At 35.1% G+C, this 17878-nt stretch overlaps 1 protein-coding gene across 5 annotated transcripts in view; it reads left to right on the plus strand.

Annotated features, from left to right (window-relative positions):
- The first annotated feature begins 8607 nt into the window (after positions 1–8607).
- LOC104599275 (SAND family protein) overlaps positions 8608–17878 on the plus strand; it is a 52336-nt gene continuing 43065 nt past the window's right edge. For 3 of the 5 annotated variants that reach the window (XM_010261744.3, XM_010261745.3, XM_088897251.1), the window contains exons 1-5: positions 8621–9694; positions 9794–9883; positions 13723–13802; positions 13915–13986; positions 14088–14127. In XM_010261744.3, the coding sequence (XP_010260046.1) occupies positions 8849–9694; positions 9794–9883; positions 13723–13802; positions 13915–13986; positions 14088–14127 (1128 nt within the window). In that variant the 5' untranslated portion in view covers positions 8621–8848. Of the gene's footprint in view, positions 9695–9793; positions 9884–13722; positions 13803–13914; positions 13987–14087; positions 14128–17878 lie in introns of all 5 variants that reach the window. The other 2 variants (XM_010261747.3, XM_010261746.3) reach the window with 2 other exon arrangements.

Consider the following 17878-nt stretch of genomic DNA (forward strand, 5'->3'; position numbering starts at 1 on the left):
AAATTCTGATTAACTGATTGTCTGATTCTATATTTTTCATTCTCAAGCCTCAACTTTATTGAAGTTTCAAATTTCAACAAGAAGAAGGTTTGCTCAACCAGCTCAAGTATCTCAATTCAGGAGGCTTGGATGTTAAAAGGCTTCAACCGTTGAAATCAAGTTGAGATTTTGGACCAGCAATCTGAGTAAGTCAAATTAGATTAACTTTTATCTTTTTAGAATTAAAAAAAATGGTTGGCTCTTCTGAAAACCGATTCCCAACATAGCCCGGTTTGGAAAGTTTTCAAAGTAGAGGATATTGATGAGAAGGGGAAAATGATCGTTTGCCAAAAATGTAGGAAAGACTTTAGTTATTGTAGCAAGGGTGGTACGGGTAACTTGAGCAGACATCTGCTCACACATGAGTGAGAGGAAGATGAAGGGAGTCAAAATTCATGAATCATCATTCATGACTTTCATCATCTACTTTGGGTGAAATGTCTAGTGTTGTATCATGCCTTCCCTTGTCTTGTAATCTATTTTCTGCATCTAGCCAATCCTTGAAACAGATGCACATCTCTATGCTCTCATCGTTTATGCAGCTTCTTTTGTCATCCAACACCCTGATACCTGCACTAAAACAAGACTCCGATGGAAACTGTAGACACTAGAGGGGTTTGTAGATCACGTGCTATGGTGACGAGAATCGGATAATTTTTTGAGTGTTCACTCCACCAGGATAAAATGTCAAAATTATTTGATACTTCACCTAAATTAAAAAAATTTGTTTGTAAATAAAAATTAAGTTCAGTAAATGAACTTGTAGAACTAGCAGATTTCTGCCTTCTACTTATTAAATAAAAAAGTTTTTCTATTCTACTACTAGGATCAAGGTCAGAAGTAGAAGAAGAAGATGATGAACAACTTCAGATTCATACAAACTGTACATTTCAAATAATAAATTATTAATTTCTTCTTTTTTTATTTCCTATATCAATATTCATATTTTCACAAGTAAAATATCTAAACCATCTTTCCTAATCCTAGGGTCTAATATTGTAGCTAAACAATAAAGGGGAAAAATGTTCTCTCAATATTTTTTAAATTTATTTTCCATAATTTCAACAATATATTGAAATTGTGGATTATTTCTATATTTAGCAAAACAATCACTAATTACCATTAATTGATATGGTAAATTACAACTAGTTAGATAATAAATTCTAGATAATTCATTTGTTGCATCATAAAAATGTTATAAAAAATCTCTTATACAGATAGCCATTTCCCAGTTTTCCTCAAATATCATATCATTAGGCATTTTAAATTATAAAAATTAGAAAGAATTTGTTTATGAGATATACAACTTTCTAACATAGCATAGGTAGAATTCCACCTATGCTTTACATCTAATATAAAATGTTTATATTTTAAACCATAATTTTGGCATAAATATTTAAATTATTGTTTTCTTGTCTCTGAACTTTATATATATATATATATATATATAATATAATATAATTTATAATTTTTGAAATATGATTTAAAATATATTCAAGGCATCTTGAATACATAAATTTAAGATGTGACATGCACATCTAATATGAAATAATTTACCATTTAAGCATGGTTTTAATTGAAATTTTAAAATATTTATTATAGAATCTCTATTGCTAGCATTATCAAAACTAATAAGCATGCAAAGTATTTAAAATACTTGCAGCAATAGCTGGGCCACTATGTGGCCATTCAAGCTTAGTGAAACATAAAATTCTTTTATTCAAAAGCCAATTTTCATAAATGAAATGACCGATAACACAAATATAACTAATATTAAATTTGGATGTCCAAACATCCAAAGTAATTGCAACTTTAGAATTAAGATTTGCTAACAAAGAAATTAAATTTTGTTTATATGAATAAAAAATTTTTAAAGCATCAGTTTTTATAGTATTCCTAGAAACTTTTTTATACTATGGGTTTACAGAACTATGCAACCATTTTTTTAGTTTTGGATTTTCAGCTAATATAAATGGTTGTTCTGCATATACAATATACTTAGCAAGTTTTTGTCTCATTTTTTCTTGTGAATATCTAAAAGTACCAAAACTAGTCCCTCTTCCAATCTACGTTTGGGTTGTTTTCATTTTTTCAAATTATTATAATTTTTTTAATTATATTTAATTTATTTGATATATATATATTTTAATTTTTTAACAATGTAATTTTGTATTTTCAATTTGTAACCATATTGTATTTTTTATATTTTATTAAATTATTCCATTTTTATATTTTATTCATCCAAGTACGCAATGATCCAGTCATTGTATTTGTAATTCATTAATTGTACCATTCAAATTTAAATGAAATAAAATTCCTATTTTTCTTCCAATTCGTTATTCCATCATTCTTATTTCAATTTGGTTAAGTATTTTTTTAATTTATGTATTAAATAAATTTGGTTTCTCATTTCCTAATTTTTTAAATAGTTCTCAATTCCCAAAGTTCATAGGAAAGTTCAATATTTTAGTTTTACAATTTTACTTGGAAAATAAATCAAAAATTTTAAACAAAACAAAAAAAATGAAAAAAAAAAGTGTAGCCTGGTTCGGCCCAGGACCAAGGCCCGCCCTATGGCCCAGCCCGGCCCGGCCCGTGGCGGCCCGCGGGCTAGCACAACACGGCCCACCTTTAGGGTGGGCCACCCACGGGCCGTGCTGTGTTGGCCCGACACGGCCCACTTTACACCTCTACCCAAAGTACAAGATAGTAATCTAAAATTTATCCTAGCTTCCTAAGGCAAAACACTCTTTTCCACCCCCAAATGTATTTTCATTAATTGGAGAGAGAGAGAGAGAGAAGAGCCTTCTTCCTTATTCAAGTGTGAGAAATGGAATGAGAGAATGACGACAAAAGATTTTGTCGACTTTCTTCTTTTAGGCCTTGTTCATATCTGGTAAATGACTTACTTGGGCAAATGCACTTAGCAAGTGTTTCTTGGGAAACACTTATCCGAATAAGAATACTTACCAATGTTCTTTTATTCTCAAGGTAAATGTGTACAATGACCAATTTATCCAAAAATGTGACATTATTCAAGGGACAATATTGTCCCATCACATATTGTAAATTTTTGGCATGCATGAATAAGTAATTTACCCAAGGCCGATACTTTCCTAGGTAAATTAGTGTTTGAAAATCATTATTTTCTGTGGGACCCACTAATTCCAAAAAATGAACGTCAGTTCATTTCTTCTTAGTGGGACCTATCGGCTTACTTACCCCCATTTCCCAAAAAACGAACGAGGCCTTAGAAGAAAGTTGAATGGGAGTTGTGAGTTGGGGAGTGGTGTGCAATTACTCAATTGTGCACAATTCTTGAATAGGGGTGGATTCGAGCCGAGCCGAGCCGAGCCGAATAGTACCAGGCTCGAGCTCAACTCGAGTAAAAAATTCATAAGCTCGAGCACGATTTTGAGAAAAATATTTTATAAAAAAAATTATATATAAAAATATTTTTTATTTGATATTTAAAAAATTAAGAATTATAATATTTTTATTATATATATTATTTTCTATAATTTTATTATATTATATATATAGTAAATATTAAATATATATATATTTTCGAGTCGGCTCGCGAGCCTCACGAGCCGAGCTCTAGTATGCTCGAATTCAGCTCGTTTAATAATCGAGCCAATAAATTGAGCTTGAGCTTGAGCTTGAACTCGGTTAAAACCGAGGCAAGCCGAGCTCAAATAACTCATGAAAAGCTCGTCTCGTTGCCACACCTACTCCTAAACCTCTGTTTTATTTTGGATTGAGTTGGGTGGCCCATCTAGAGCCCAAGGGTGTGCATTCGGTTGAACTGAATCGAATAGACCAAAATCAAATTAACCAAAATTTTAAGAAAAAAATCGAACCGAATCAAATTAAGGAAACACCACAGTGACCAACTGAATTCCTTATTTGGTTATTAGTTAAAACCAAATTTCATTGTGAGAAGTTGGCAAATGGCTATTTGACCTATTTCAAAAAGTGTTATCAATATCTATAAAAATACATAAACACATTTCAAGCATATCTTAGTACAAACACATAAACCTAAATCAACATAAAGGTCTCGAAATGACACCATCCTTTTCCATTTTAAAAGAATGGGGAAAGGTCTCAAAACGATGTCGTTTTTGAAATTGGTTTTTTCTGTTAATAAAAATTTCAAATCTAAGAACTGAAATCAATAACTAAAATACCTTAAAACCAAAATGAAAAAGTACCAAAACCAAACCAATGACCAAAATAATCGAACTGAAAAAAGGTAAAAATGAAATTTCAATTTGTTCAACTGAAATATGTTTACCTAGACTTATCTTGGGTGCCCTAGCTTGGATCTGATTTTCCAAAAAACTATTTAGTAGAATAACAATTGAACAATTCAAAGATATAATTTAATTGCTTGTGGATGGATCACATGACCTACAAAAAGCAATGTGGGGATTGGATATACAATTTTTAATAAACAAGGTTCGATGATTGTAACAATGGGTAGGGGATGTTTGGGTAGTGGATCAAAAGAAGTAGAAGAACATGCCTATGTTGGGATTAGAACTCTTTTTTAACAGTGTATACATCAGCAATGTAAATTGCAAAGGAAAAGACTAATAAGCAATGTCCAATGAGACAAAGCCACATTAGAATTTTTAACGTGGAAAACCTCTCCAATGTGAAGAGGAAAATCATGAGGAACCAGCCCAAAAAACTTCTACTATCAACAAGAATAATGTGGTTACAACTTACTAGAGAAAAACAAATTCAAGAGACAATAAAGTTTTTTAAATAAATAAAAAAAACATCAAACAAGATGTATATAACCAACAAAATATGAGAAAGATTTCACAAAATAAGGCTGCCAAAGTCCTTTTGAAAATCACTATTAAAGAGTCAAGAAAACCCATCCAAAGCTTGATGTGGAAAAGCACAACATAGTAGCCAAAATAGTTGATTGAAGGTGTTTTTGTTCACATAGCAAGAAGGTTAAATCTCTTTTACTTCTCTTGTAAAAAATACCAACGTGAATGTGTCCAAAATGCCAAGAGATTCTTCACACCATGATAAATAAGACTTGTAGAGAAAACCAAAGGATAGTAAAGAATAAATCCCACTATCCATTAACATGGAAACAAGACAAGACAACTTATTTCTTTCTAATTAATGAGAAAATACCAAGAGTTGCAAACTTCATTTTATCTTTCTCATGTTACTCACGTGTTGGGCAAGAAACTACAACACATAGGTGGGTTCCACCTCCACATGAGGAGGGAAACTCAATAGCCTATTCAAAGGTATCACAAAAATTTGTAGCATGTGATATAAAATTATATATGAAATGATAATATGTTCTAATGAACAATAAGATGTATAAGTAGTAGTTAAACAAAAGGGACGATGGAGTATGTAAAGATCAAATATTTAGAGTGCTTTTTTTCTTCTTTTGATTTGATGTTGTAGATCGCTTACAAATTGTTAATGCTTTGAATGTAAATCAGGCATACAACAATCAAATGGCTCGCATGCATGGATATGCTCTCATACACATGTTTGTTCATGCTTATGTGAGCGACAATGTATTTATAAAGTGGTGAATATGAATGAAGCTTCATTTACCAAAAGAAACAAAATCAACAAGATTGTCTTATTCATGGCATTAGTTTATAATATTATAGATAAAGGAAGCTAGGGGATCTTCTCACCTCAATGCTCACATGTACTTACTCCTCTCTTAAAATATACGTCATAACAGAACTGTGTGTGTGATAAAATTCTTCTTAACTCTTTTCCTCACGATAGTCAATATTTGTAATGTCTCCTCAATCTATTAAATTCCTTTGTCTCTCCTTTTAAATCTCTTTGAAACCCTCTTGATTTATCTATTGAAGTAAGGGTGTAAATTGGAGAGGTTAGGTTTGGTTAAGGGATAATCCAAACCCAACACTAAATGGCATGGACTGGTGTGTTTGGATGGGATTAGGTAAGTTGTTCATTTTTAAAACTTTTCATGCTTTTAATCTTTTATTTTAATTTTATGATGAAATTGGATATCACTAAATTGTGAAACCGAAATAAAATTGTATTCCTATTTGGTGGTAGGTCAATAATTCAACTTTTTGGGTCAGATGTGTCAATCCTTGATGTCATAATTAAATAATAAAATTAAAAGGGTAAATCACAATGACCCATGTACTATGGGGTTAATGACTACCCCTTATATTTTCATTTGCGACAAAGACCCCCTTAACTTTTTCAGGCCCCTTCCATTAGCATTTCATTAGTTAACTTCGGAAAAGATTCTCATTAGGCTGTTTAAAGCTTTTTAAATCCTAAAACTACTCTTTAATTATTTTCTCAAACAATTTTACCCTTTCATTTATACTTTATTAATCCAACAATTCCTGAAAGTATTGGTTTTCATAAGGCTAAAAATGCTAGTGTGGTATACATGTACATAGATTCTTCTTTGCCAATGGCGATAAAAATACCTTCTTATCTAGCAATTAATGCCATAAAAAAAATGCGAATGATTTTTTTTTAGTATCACCAAAGATTCTTCTGTATCCGGCGATGGTGTGCTGGATAACTTTTGTTGGAGAGATAGTGTCAACAACTTTTGACGGTTCTCCTACAATATGTTTTTGTAGGTCAGGTCGTTAGGGTTTAGGAGAAGGTGAGGATTAGACAAAGGAAGGAATGGCTTTGGTCATTTTGAAACGTTCATTTTCATGCCCCTTGAATTACAAAGGGGGAATTTTGATAATTTAGTGTTTTCCTTCCAGTGACTTAACAATCAAGGGGGTCTTTGTCATAAATGAAAGTATAGGGGGTATTTGTCATTAGACCCATTGTACATGGGTCATTGTAATTTATCCATAGAATAATAAAAAGATAAAAATACGAAAAATTTATGAAAATACAAAAAAATTGTAAAAAACATTTAGGCACATCTTTAATATCATATATTCATCGTACTAAACAAAAATAAATGTGATATATAGGTATAATTTTATAGATATAGACATATAAAAAAGTCTAAAGTATTGAGAAACCTATTTTCATCATCATCATCATCATCTAAAATTGCTATTGCTACATGCAAATCACATGCACATTTACCGGTGTCTGGTATGTATTATCATTTATTTCACTGTTTGTGCCTCATAATTATTTTTGGTCTGTAATGTAATAATATCTCATAATTACTTAAATGCTTTAAAATCATCATTAGACAGTATTTTATGACTTTTCACTTAGAATCTATTCACAAAACTTTTTTTTTCTTCTTTTTTTGTTTGGGTGAAATGTTGTCTATCTTTATTGCAAGTCCTGTTATGAATGTGGGAAGACTTTTAAGAATTGCATGGCTTTTTATTTACTAGAATTACTTGCACAGATATTTCAAGTCTCAATGTTTGTACCTGAATATATGAATTGGCGTTAATAATGGTCATCAAATGACCTAGTAGTTGAGATGATTATTTGGTGTCCCTCCACCTATCGAGGCGTGAGATCAAACCCGTGTGACTGCAGGCATTCTATAGTAAGGTTAGTGGACCTCAAGTGCATCCATCTCACAAAATAAAAAAAAAAATAATATTGCATAAATAATAAAAATTACGCATTTTGACATATAACTTAATGCACAAGCTTATTGTGGTTCTCAACATTTAACAAATGTCACTAGGCACTCCATAAGACAACAATAGTAGAAGGACCGTGTTAGGGAAAACTTCAATACCCCTATATACGTAACCTAATGCAAATGGTGGTACAAGTGTACCAAGTAAAAGGTATTTTTTATTAAGAAGGAAGTAAAATCTACCTCAGCAAACAAACATGCTTTTGGCATTATAAATCAAAACACATATACGACTTTCATACACTTTTAGGCTGCGTTTGGAATCGGTATAAATCAAGGATTATGTAAAAGTTTATGTTGGTTCAATTTTATCAGCGTTTGGAAGAGTATATAATCATGATCGATGTAAAACTTTATTCTGTTTCAGATTTGCGTGCATTTAAATGGAGTAGAGTTTTACGTCATGAATCAATGTAAAACCTTATCAAACATAAAATTTGATGTACATATTAACTTTACACCAATTACGCTTTTCAAAAATATAACAATCACTGAATAACGGTTTAATATAAAACATTATTAATATATTTTTCCATTGATGACATTTTACACGGGTTTCAAATGCAGCCTTAAGGAAAAATGCAACACCATAGTTCCAAATACCTCTTTTTATCAGACGAGTGCAGAGGTAATAACGGTGATAATTTCTTAGGCTTAGGCCCAAATTCTGTGTTCCGGCCCAAAATTTTGTAGGTTTGGACTTGGCTTACAATATATTTATTTTGCAGTTTAAATATAAGTATTTATAATTGACATATAAATATATATCACATATAATATTTTGTATTACATAAATTATAACTTATATTTAAGGTAATAGTCCCAAAGCCTGGACCTGCCTGGTCCGGGCCCATATCAGGCCCATATGAGGCCCGGGGTTCGGTATCATCCCCGTGGTAATAATCGAGGAAAATGATGAGTTGGTTATATTCCAAACCTACATTCAAGCACGACTCTCTCAATCGTCTGTGTCTTTGCAAGACATAGCATCAGCTCTCCGTCTACCAGTCAAGGTTGTACTACCTCAGTTCCTTGCAGAGCCTGGACAGGTAGAAGAGGCACCTGCACCACCTATAAGTCTCCCTCTCTCTCACCTTCACTACACAAATCCGTTTCTCATTTCTTCTTTCACCAAAAAATCAAGACGAATTGTAAAAAATTGCATTGACCACAGTTGCAATGGCGTCTGATTCGGACTCTTTAACCTCAACCGATGATTTCGCCTACCAAAACCCTAAAGCTAGCCCTCCTGAAACATCCCAGGATGGATTGAAATTTCTGACATTGAATGAATCTGAGAATGTCGTCGATGGTGAATTAGCTTTGAATCAACCAGTTGTGGGCGAGGGCGTAAATGGGCAATTAGTGGTTGAGCATGATAGAGGAGAATGTGAACTTGAGACTGAAGAACCAGTTGCGGGCGAGGGTGTAAATGGACAATTAGTGGCTGATCATGATAGAGGAGAAGGTGAACCTGAGATCGAAGAACCAGTTGTGGGCGAGGGCGTAAATGGACAATTAGTGGCTGAGCATGATAGAGGAGAAGGTGAACCAGAGATCGAAGAACAAGTTGTGGGCGAGGGCGTAAATGGACAATTAGTGGCGGAGCATGATAGAGGAGAAGGTGAACATGAGATCGAAGAACCAGTTGTGGGCGAGGACGTAAATGGACAGTTAGTGGCTGAGCATGCTAGAGGAGAAGGTGAACCTGAGATCGAAGAACAGTCTTCTTCAAGCGGTCCAGCGGCGATGGCTGCAGTGCCCGAAGTTGGTGAAGTGGTTCGAGAGATTTCTTCCTCTGTTGTTGTCCACAGAGTCAATTCCGAGCTTGAAGTCGATGCCCCATCGAGTCCTAGCAGCAGTGGATACGCTGGAGAAAGGGGCAGCAGCAGTGACAGCAGTGCATCTGGGATTGAGGAGGTTAATGGGGACGATATTGACGAAGCAGTAATTCCGGCAGATCATTCTGTGGATGCGGTTTCGGATTCACCTTCATGGGTTCCTGGAAAACGGCATATCAATGAGGTAAGAGGTTTTGGTGCGTTGTCTTAACTCATCTTATTACACAAACGTACCTACCTGGTTTGCGGATCGGTGAAGCGTATGCGGTTTGTAATTCTGCAGACACTTGTTTACCCATGCAAGGACAAATGCCCTAATTCTGAACATAATTCACTCAATTGGTTCACAATCTGCAGGTGTTTAGGGAATAAGGTAGCTATGTCCATTAATATGTTGCAGAAATTTAAGTTGATTTTTCTGTACTTAAATCATTTTCCGATTAGTTGTCTATACTTAATCATGGGAATATGGGATGTGAAGTGCATGGAATTATGGTAGACAGACAACATTAGAAAATTTTTGGTGGCTTCTCTCAAGCATTCCTTAGACAATAAATTATTAATTCATCCAGTTTCCAAGATTCGTTGATTTCCTGTGGAAATGTCATAGCGGCTGAAGGTCTCCAATCTACAAATCTAAGTCATTCTTTATGATATTTCAACTACTGAGATGTGCAGTATGTGGAAGTATGACCAACTCTTTGAAACCTACAACCTAATCAAACAAGCACTCATGATCCGAAGAAGACGACCACTCTTTGAAAATCAATGCCTTCAATAATGCCTACACCCTCAAGCTCCTTACATTCACTTTCTTCCTCTGATTCCTCCTCTAAATCTCTTGAATCCTTTTCTTTTTTGTTCTAGTTTCCAACTCCATAAAAGCTCTTCTTGCAAACTCCTCCCCACCAGAAAAAAAGACCCAATGACTTACTGACTTGAACTGCCACCTCGGCAACCTTCTCCAACTCAAACCTCTTCTCATTAGCCAAATTAACTTGATCTACAACAGCATCTGTCTCAGCCTCTTGCTCCTCCAGAACTTCTAAACTAGATTCAACTGCATCTCCTTTATTTTTTTAAAATTTTTTTGATCAGTAAAAGAAATTATATTAATGTATTTCAGAGATTACATTTAGATTTGTTTTAAATCCACCCCAAAAGTACAAGATTTCACAGAACTGCTCAGAATAATTGATGTCTTAATGCCCTTGTTTAGGTAGAGTGTCTGCCATTCCATTTGCTGTTCTTGTCACCCATTTGAAGGAGACATTTAGTTTCCTTATAAGTACTCAATCTCCCTATATATTTGCTGGAAAGCCCAAGGGATTGGGCATTTGCTCTTGTCCAAGAAATAACCACCTGGGAGTCCCCTTCCACTTCTAGATTATGGAAGCCAAATTGTTTTGCAAGTTTTAAGCCCTGCAATAAGCTAACCATTTCTTCTGTCAGTGCATCCCTGTGTTCCAATGGTCTTGAGTACAAGACCACCACCAATTCTTCTGAGTTCCTGAAAACACCCCCTATCCCAGCCATAGCCAAACTACATCTCCCTTATTGACTTGACTTTGCCCCAATTCCTTCTTACTCATAAAAAATTCCCCTTATTTGAACTGCTTTATTCTTTTCTTCTGCTTTGTTGGTTTTGAACATCAAGGATATGAAATTCTTTCAAACTTCACAGCTTACAAGAGTTTCTACTTTGTAAATAGCAATGTTTCTTCTTCTCCTAGTATAAAAATAGAGGCTCAGCCCCTCTATTTTCTGAAGTTTCTTTTCTTTTTTCTATTTTTTCTTGAATATGTTGATTTTCTATGTTTAAATGAACTTCATACATTTTTTTATGAAGATTATAGACAATTAACAGTGAAACACAGTGTTTTCAACCCATCGTTGAGTTGACCGGTTGAACCATTTGAACCATCACCTGACCTTGATTCCAGGTCCAGTTCTCCTAAAACCAGCCAGTCAAAAGAACCTAAGAGTCTTTGAAGACAAGGAAAGAAGTAAGGAAGCTGTGATTGAGGTGATTACCTTAAGAGTAGCGCATTGTGTGAGAACCTTAAAGCTTTTTGCTGACTTTAAGGTAGAAGACTTCTTCATATTGTGGGGAATAATTGCAGGTTCTTCGTTCAGAAGACAGATAGTACGTGAGGCCTGGTGTCCTCCATGCGTTGGGTGGAAGAAATTAAACTTTGATGGTAGCTGTATGGGCAATCCTGGACCATTGGGTATTGGTGGGGTAATTAGGGAAGAAAAATGGAAACATGGAATAATAGCTTTGTAGTCAGGGCCTATTCAACATGGAGATGTAGTGAGATCAGAATTATTGGCAGCAGTCTATGGAGTAGAGAAAGCTAAAGAAATGAGGATTAAAAAGCTGATTATTGAAGGTGATTCAAAAGTAGTTGTGGTCTGGCTGAAAAAGGGGGAAGGAATCATATGGAAGTTAAGGAATGAATTCAGGAGATTCAAGCAGATTTCTAAAGACATGATGATCCAAATAAGGTGGATAAGGAGATCTGCAAGCAGTTTGGCTGATGGTCTAGCAAAGCAAGGAACTCAAAGACAATCTATGTTCTGGGCAGTTCTGTAAATAGTGAATAGTTTCTGTTTGGGCTTTGTTTTTGCCCACAACTCCTTGTTGTATCTCTGTTTTCTAATCTAAAGAATCAATTTTTGTGTTGCTGATAAAAAAAAAACAGCCGGTCAAAACATTGACCTGGTCACCGGGTCACGGGTTGCACACTCCATGTATGTACAAACTTTCAGAGGCCATAACTTTGTGCTCGGTTTTCTGATTGAGGTGATTTTTTTTTGATTTTGGGTAACTTTTTGGGATCTGTGCATCCCAAGGCACCAAGCCCCAGTATTTTTGCCAAAAAAAATTTTGACCTCATACTGCAATTTATAGCATTTTTTTTTACAAATAAAAATTAAAAACTGAATTAAAAATATAAATTAAACATAAAATAATACTTATATATACATATATTATATGTAAAAATAATTATAATTATTTTATGCTTGGATGGTTGAACCGGTGACCTACGACCCAGAGGCAAAAACAGTTCAAACTTCAGGTCAGTTTTTAAAACATTGGTGAAGGATGGTTGCTACATGCTATAGAACCTAAGGAATTTCCCTAGGATTCATGGTTTTTAGTCAAAAAAGTCCCATTGCCTAGGTGACAAGGCGCCTCCCCCCCAGCCTGGATTGCCCAGCCTTGCCTTGATGCCTTGAAAACTGTGACAGTGGCAATGTTTTAAGGAGAGAATTAGAAACATGTTCATTTGTGGCAAGCTAAGTGATGAAAGCGTAGAGTGGGAGCAAAAACGTGAATGCCATAGTTGAAAAAATTTAGGATTTGAGACCATGTAGAGAGTGCTTCACACACATGTATATGGTAACTTATAAATATTTTAGTATCTTTGTAAAAGAGAGAAATATGGAGATTCCACTGGAAGAGAGGGTGCACACTGATGTTGATTGAGTTTAAGTAGAAAGTTAGTGTTGCAGATATAAGCCTATACACACTTCCAGAAAAATTCTAATATAAAACATTCTCTGATATTTGCTGATTACATTTTCTGGGCCATTTTTCTTTGATTGTGAATTGAAGGTGGGAGCAGCACCATCCTTTTGGATTTGGGGCCCAAGGGTAGCCCCGAATGGTCGGGATAAGGCTTTCTTGGGTTGACCCATTGAGAACATAAACCATCATGATGCCCTCAACACACATGAGAAGTTCCCTACCTTTTAAGGATAGCATTGTATGCTTCACATTGGAAATTTGTATTCTGTCCTTAATGAGTTGCCTATTCCCATGTCATCCTTGTAGTTTAGAACCAAAATTTGCAGACCTAAGAGGACAAGCAAAGCTTATCTACAGAAAGCAATTTTTTGAGCGCCCAAATTGCTTTTGTTTTGCTCTTTGGGAGTATTTCCCATCCAGTTGGTGGGCTAGATTGGTATCATTCATGGCCTTTAGCTATTAATAGAAAAAATGTATGATCTGTAGGGTAGTATGCAAGGATAATAAATGTCTTTTCCACTCATAATCTGTTGTGGACTTTGTAAGGGGCAAAATATTGGGGTTTTTCTGATGTCATTTGTCTTTCCTAAACAATTGTTACTTGTTCTTTTGTATGATTCCACATAAAGCATCAAGCATTGTCCCCTAATATTGTGTAATTTATAAATGAAGTACAGGACGATGCATCAATTTCTTGGCGAAAAAGGAAGAAACATTTTTTTGTATTGAGCAACTCCGGAAAACCGATATACTCCAGGTTGTTTTAACTGCTAATTATTGGAAACCTACATTTTGTATTAAGTATGATAGAGGATCTTTAGTTTTGTATTGCTTTAAACTAAGGTGTGTACATTCTAATCTTCTTCAAGGTATGGAGATGAATATAAGCTAGCGGGATTTTCAGCAACCTTGCAAGCTATCATTTCCTTTGTGGAGAATGGGTACATGACTATGAGAAACTTATATTGGTATTCCAAAGAAATTTTTCTTGACGACATTCTAAGGAATATTTTATAATGTTTTGTCATAAATCCTTTTTCAGGGGAGATCAAGTGAAATTTGTAAGGGCTGGAAAACACCAGGTCTTCTTGAATGCTCTTTGATTCTTCTTTTTCAGATGGCCAATTTTTTCAGTTTGTCTTTGTCTTTTTTTTTTTTGGTAAATAGTGTTATTGTATTCAAAAAGAGGGAGAGTTTCCTTCAAAGCATGTGTACATCAAGCAGAACTCAGAAGCATATAAAAAGGAGAACTACAACCCAAAACCCATATTAAACTTGGAAGTTAGTATGAAAGAAAATCTATATCTGCTTGCTTTCTTCTTGTTACCTTCTTTTGCCCAACCATTTAAGAATTTGTTATCAACCATTTTTGCAACAAATTTTGAGGTGATGAAAGTTTTTTTGTTGCTACACTACTCTAGCATATGCAAATTACCATTAATGGCAAACAACAAATCGTTGCATCTTTAACGGCATTTAAACTTTATTTCTTTTACTGATATAATGAGCCTGCATAATTAGCAATTAGTTCATCATAGTATTATCTTTTGGTGGGGCACTTTGTATAGTAATGCCTTGCACAATAGAACTGGAACTTATAGTGGCTTCTTTTAGGATAAGGATGAAAAGATATGAACAAAAAATGAACTCAAGATGCTTGTAAACCTTGTAGTGTGCACAAAAGATTTATTTATTTTTTATCAGCAACACAGAAATGATTTCATTAATAAAAAGAAAGCATGGTTACAACAAGAGGTTGTGAAAAAAAGAAAGAACACAGCTTTAGTAAAGCTGATCCAACCCAAGAATTGCAAATTTACAATTGAGCCCAATGTAGATGAGTTCTTTGTACCCATTGCTTATGTAGACCATCTTCCAAGCTGTTGGCAGTTCTCCTCATCCATTTAACTTGGATTGTCATGTCCTTAGATAGTCATTTAAATTGCCTGAATTCATTCCTCAAATGCCATGTCACCTCCTCCTCTTTCTTCAGCCATTTCACAACAGTTTTTGAGTCACCCTCAATGATCAGCCTATCAACGCCCAACTCTTTTGCCTTCTCAACCCCATATACTGCAGCCAATAGTTCTGATCTTGCCACATCACCATGTTCAGTAGGTCCCAAGTATAAGGTTATGATGTTTCCTTCTTCGTCCCTAATGACCCCCCTATGCCTAAGGGGCCTGGATTATCCAAACAACTCCCATCAAAATTCAGTTTCTTCCAGCCACCTATTGGAGGTGACCACTTCTCAACAGATTTATGTCTTCTAGATGATGAGGCAGCAATAACACCCCAGGCCCTAAAAAAGTCTTCAACCTTAAAATTTGAAGATGGTTTCAGACTTTTTTCCCAGTGTGCCACTCTTAGAGTTATGATTTCTACCAAGGCTTCCTTGCTTTTTCTTTTTGTTTTTTTTTGGATAATTAACAGAATTTTATTAATGATAAAATAAAAGCATAAAGTACAATAGAAAGGAGGAAAGGGTAAAATCTCTTAACCCTCCCTGCGAATGATATTCATGTTATTCCTTGTTTCTTTCTCTTTCTTCTAATATTCTTGAGTTTCTTTTCCCCCAAACTGTCCAAAGCACCGCTGCTCTGGTACACTTCCCCAAGATCCTGTTCCTCCTTTCAGTGCAGTTAAAGCCAGTAGAGCTAAACAATCCTTCCAACCTGTTAGGAGAAGATCATCTGCATCCAAAGAGGGAAGCAAACCAATTCCAAATAAAGCTAATGAAAGGACAAGAGACTAGGAGATGAAATGCAGTCTTACCATTTAACTTACACAGGACACACCAGCTGGGGGACAAACACCAAGTTGGTCTTTTTCTTTGAAGCAAGTCAAATGTATTAATACAGCCATAAAACACTTCCCAACAAAAAGCACTGATTTTTTTTTTTTTTTTTTTTTGGGGGGGGGGTGGCTACCTAGGAATTAAAGAAAGATTTACAAGAAAACAATCCATTAGGATTAAGGCACCAAACCCTAGAATCCAAGCCACCTCCCAGAAACGTTCAATTCAGCAAGCCTAACAACTTGGACACAAGGAATTTTAGATTCTCTACGGTTCCTATTAAAGCCAAAGTTTCAATTCAGCCCTGAAGGATGAGGGTGCTGGCCTAAGAAGTCAAAAATAGGTCTACCCTTAAACCTGGAAAGATCAAAAAGAGAACGAAATCTCTCACCCAGAGGGATATCCCCAATCCACACATCCTCCCAAAATCTAATTTTCTGACCCGAAACCAAATCATACCTGATATGATTTAGAAAGGTAGGAAGAATCTTGTGGGTGGCCTTCCAAGGAGCAGCCAAAGTATCTCTACGGAGACAACCAACACCCCATCCAATGCTTGACATGCCATGAATACTTGCAACAACTCTTGTTTTTTTGATAAATTGAATACTTGCAACAACTTTGTGCCATAATTTCTCATTCTCACTATGGAACCTCCACAGCCATTTGCTAAGCGAAGCCAAATTCAACTTGACTTTACCAATTCCCAATCCCCCTTCTACCTTTAATTTCACTACCTTTTCCTATCAAATCAGATGAGCCTTCTTTTTTTTTTTTTCCGCTGGCTTCGAGAGAAAATTCCTCATGATTTTTTCAATTTTCCTCACTATCTCTTGGGGCATCGTAAACACTGACATGTAGTACACTGGAAGGTTTGCAAGGGATGCACAAAAGATTTATTTATTTATTTTGAAAAAAATAACATTTCTATGTATTTTGGGTCATTATGAAGGAGGATTCAGTTGAAGTATTAGACTTATTTCCTGACAACTAATTTTAACCTAAGAAGGTATTTGCCATGGAGTTGAAAGATTATAGATTCATTGATTTGTGGGAAGTGTCTACAAAATCATAAATACAGTACTGACTATCTTGAGTGACACAAAAAGTGTGAGAAATGGTCTCACCTTCACAGGGTGCCTTTGTCTATAGAAGACAGATTTTGGATGGGCTTTGGTATGAATAAATTATTATTAGCCTGGGATAATCGGGTGAGGTCTGTTATAGAAAATGTTTATGGAAAGAATGCGATCATGCTAATATGAATTTTCTGACTGTCTAAAGGCTTTGAGTTGGGAATAATGTTCCTAACGTCTACTACAGTTTATTCATGCCTTAGTGCCCAGAAAAACCTAGGAGTGACAGTGATTCATATATGATCCAAGATTCAGGTGATTCTGGAATGGGGTTGCTTTTGAAGCATGTTTCCAATTTTCTTGAATTGCATCACATCCTCTTTGATTCTGTGCTGAAATAATAAACATGATTCACATGTTGACTTGTCATTTGTAAGAGAATATTCTGGGGAGGTACAGGGTACTAATTAGACAGGTGCATACTCTAGGTCATAGTCTGGAATGCGGATAGCTCATTCAGGTGGATACCTACATCTGCAAATTCTTTGGCCTAGCTAAAACAGAAGTAATAAGGATGGTCTTGTATGGGGAATGCCTGGACTTGGGATAAGTTTGTAATATTCCTTTGTTTTTGTGGGCAGCTTTGCCCCTTTCTCCATTGTTGACACAATTAGAGGATGGCAAATATTATGAATTCATCCATGGCAAGAAACATCATTTATATTGATTGGTCTCCAAAATGATAGTGGATTCATCTTGACTCTTTTTCAGGATCAGTTGGTGATTCCACTAGGGCAGAGATTCTAGCCTTATTGCATGGTGGGTAATTATCTTAACTATAGGAATTTAGTAGTAAGATTCTCTAAGGTAGCAGTGGGATGGTTAACAAATGATAGCCTAGGGTCTTTGCAGTATAGACATTTATGAGTATTATAATCCAATCTGCCTTCGAATTCTGTT

Source organism: Nelumbo nucifera, chromosome 2 (genome assembly GCF_055504915.1).
Source record: "Nelumbo nucifera cultivar China Antique chromosome 2, China Antique-T2T, whole genome shotgun sequence".
NCBI lineage: Eukaryota > Viridiplantae > Streptophyta > Magnoliopsida > Proteales > Nelumbonaceae > Nelumbo > Nelumbo nucifera.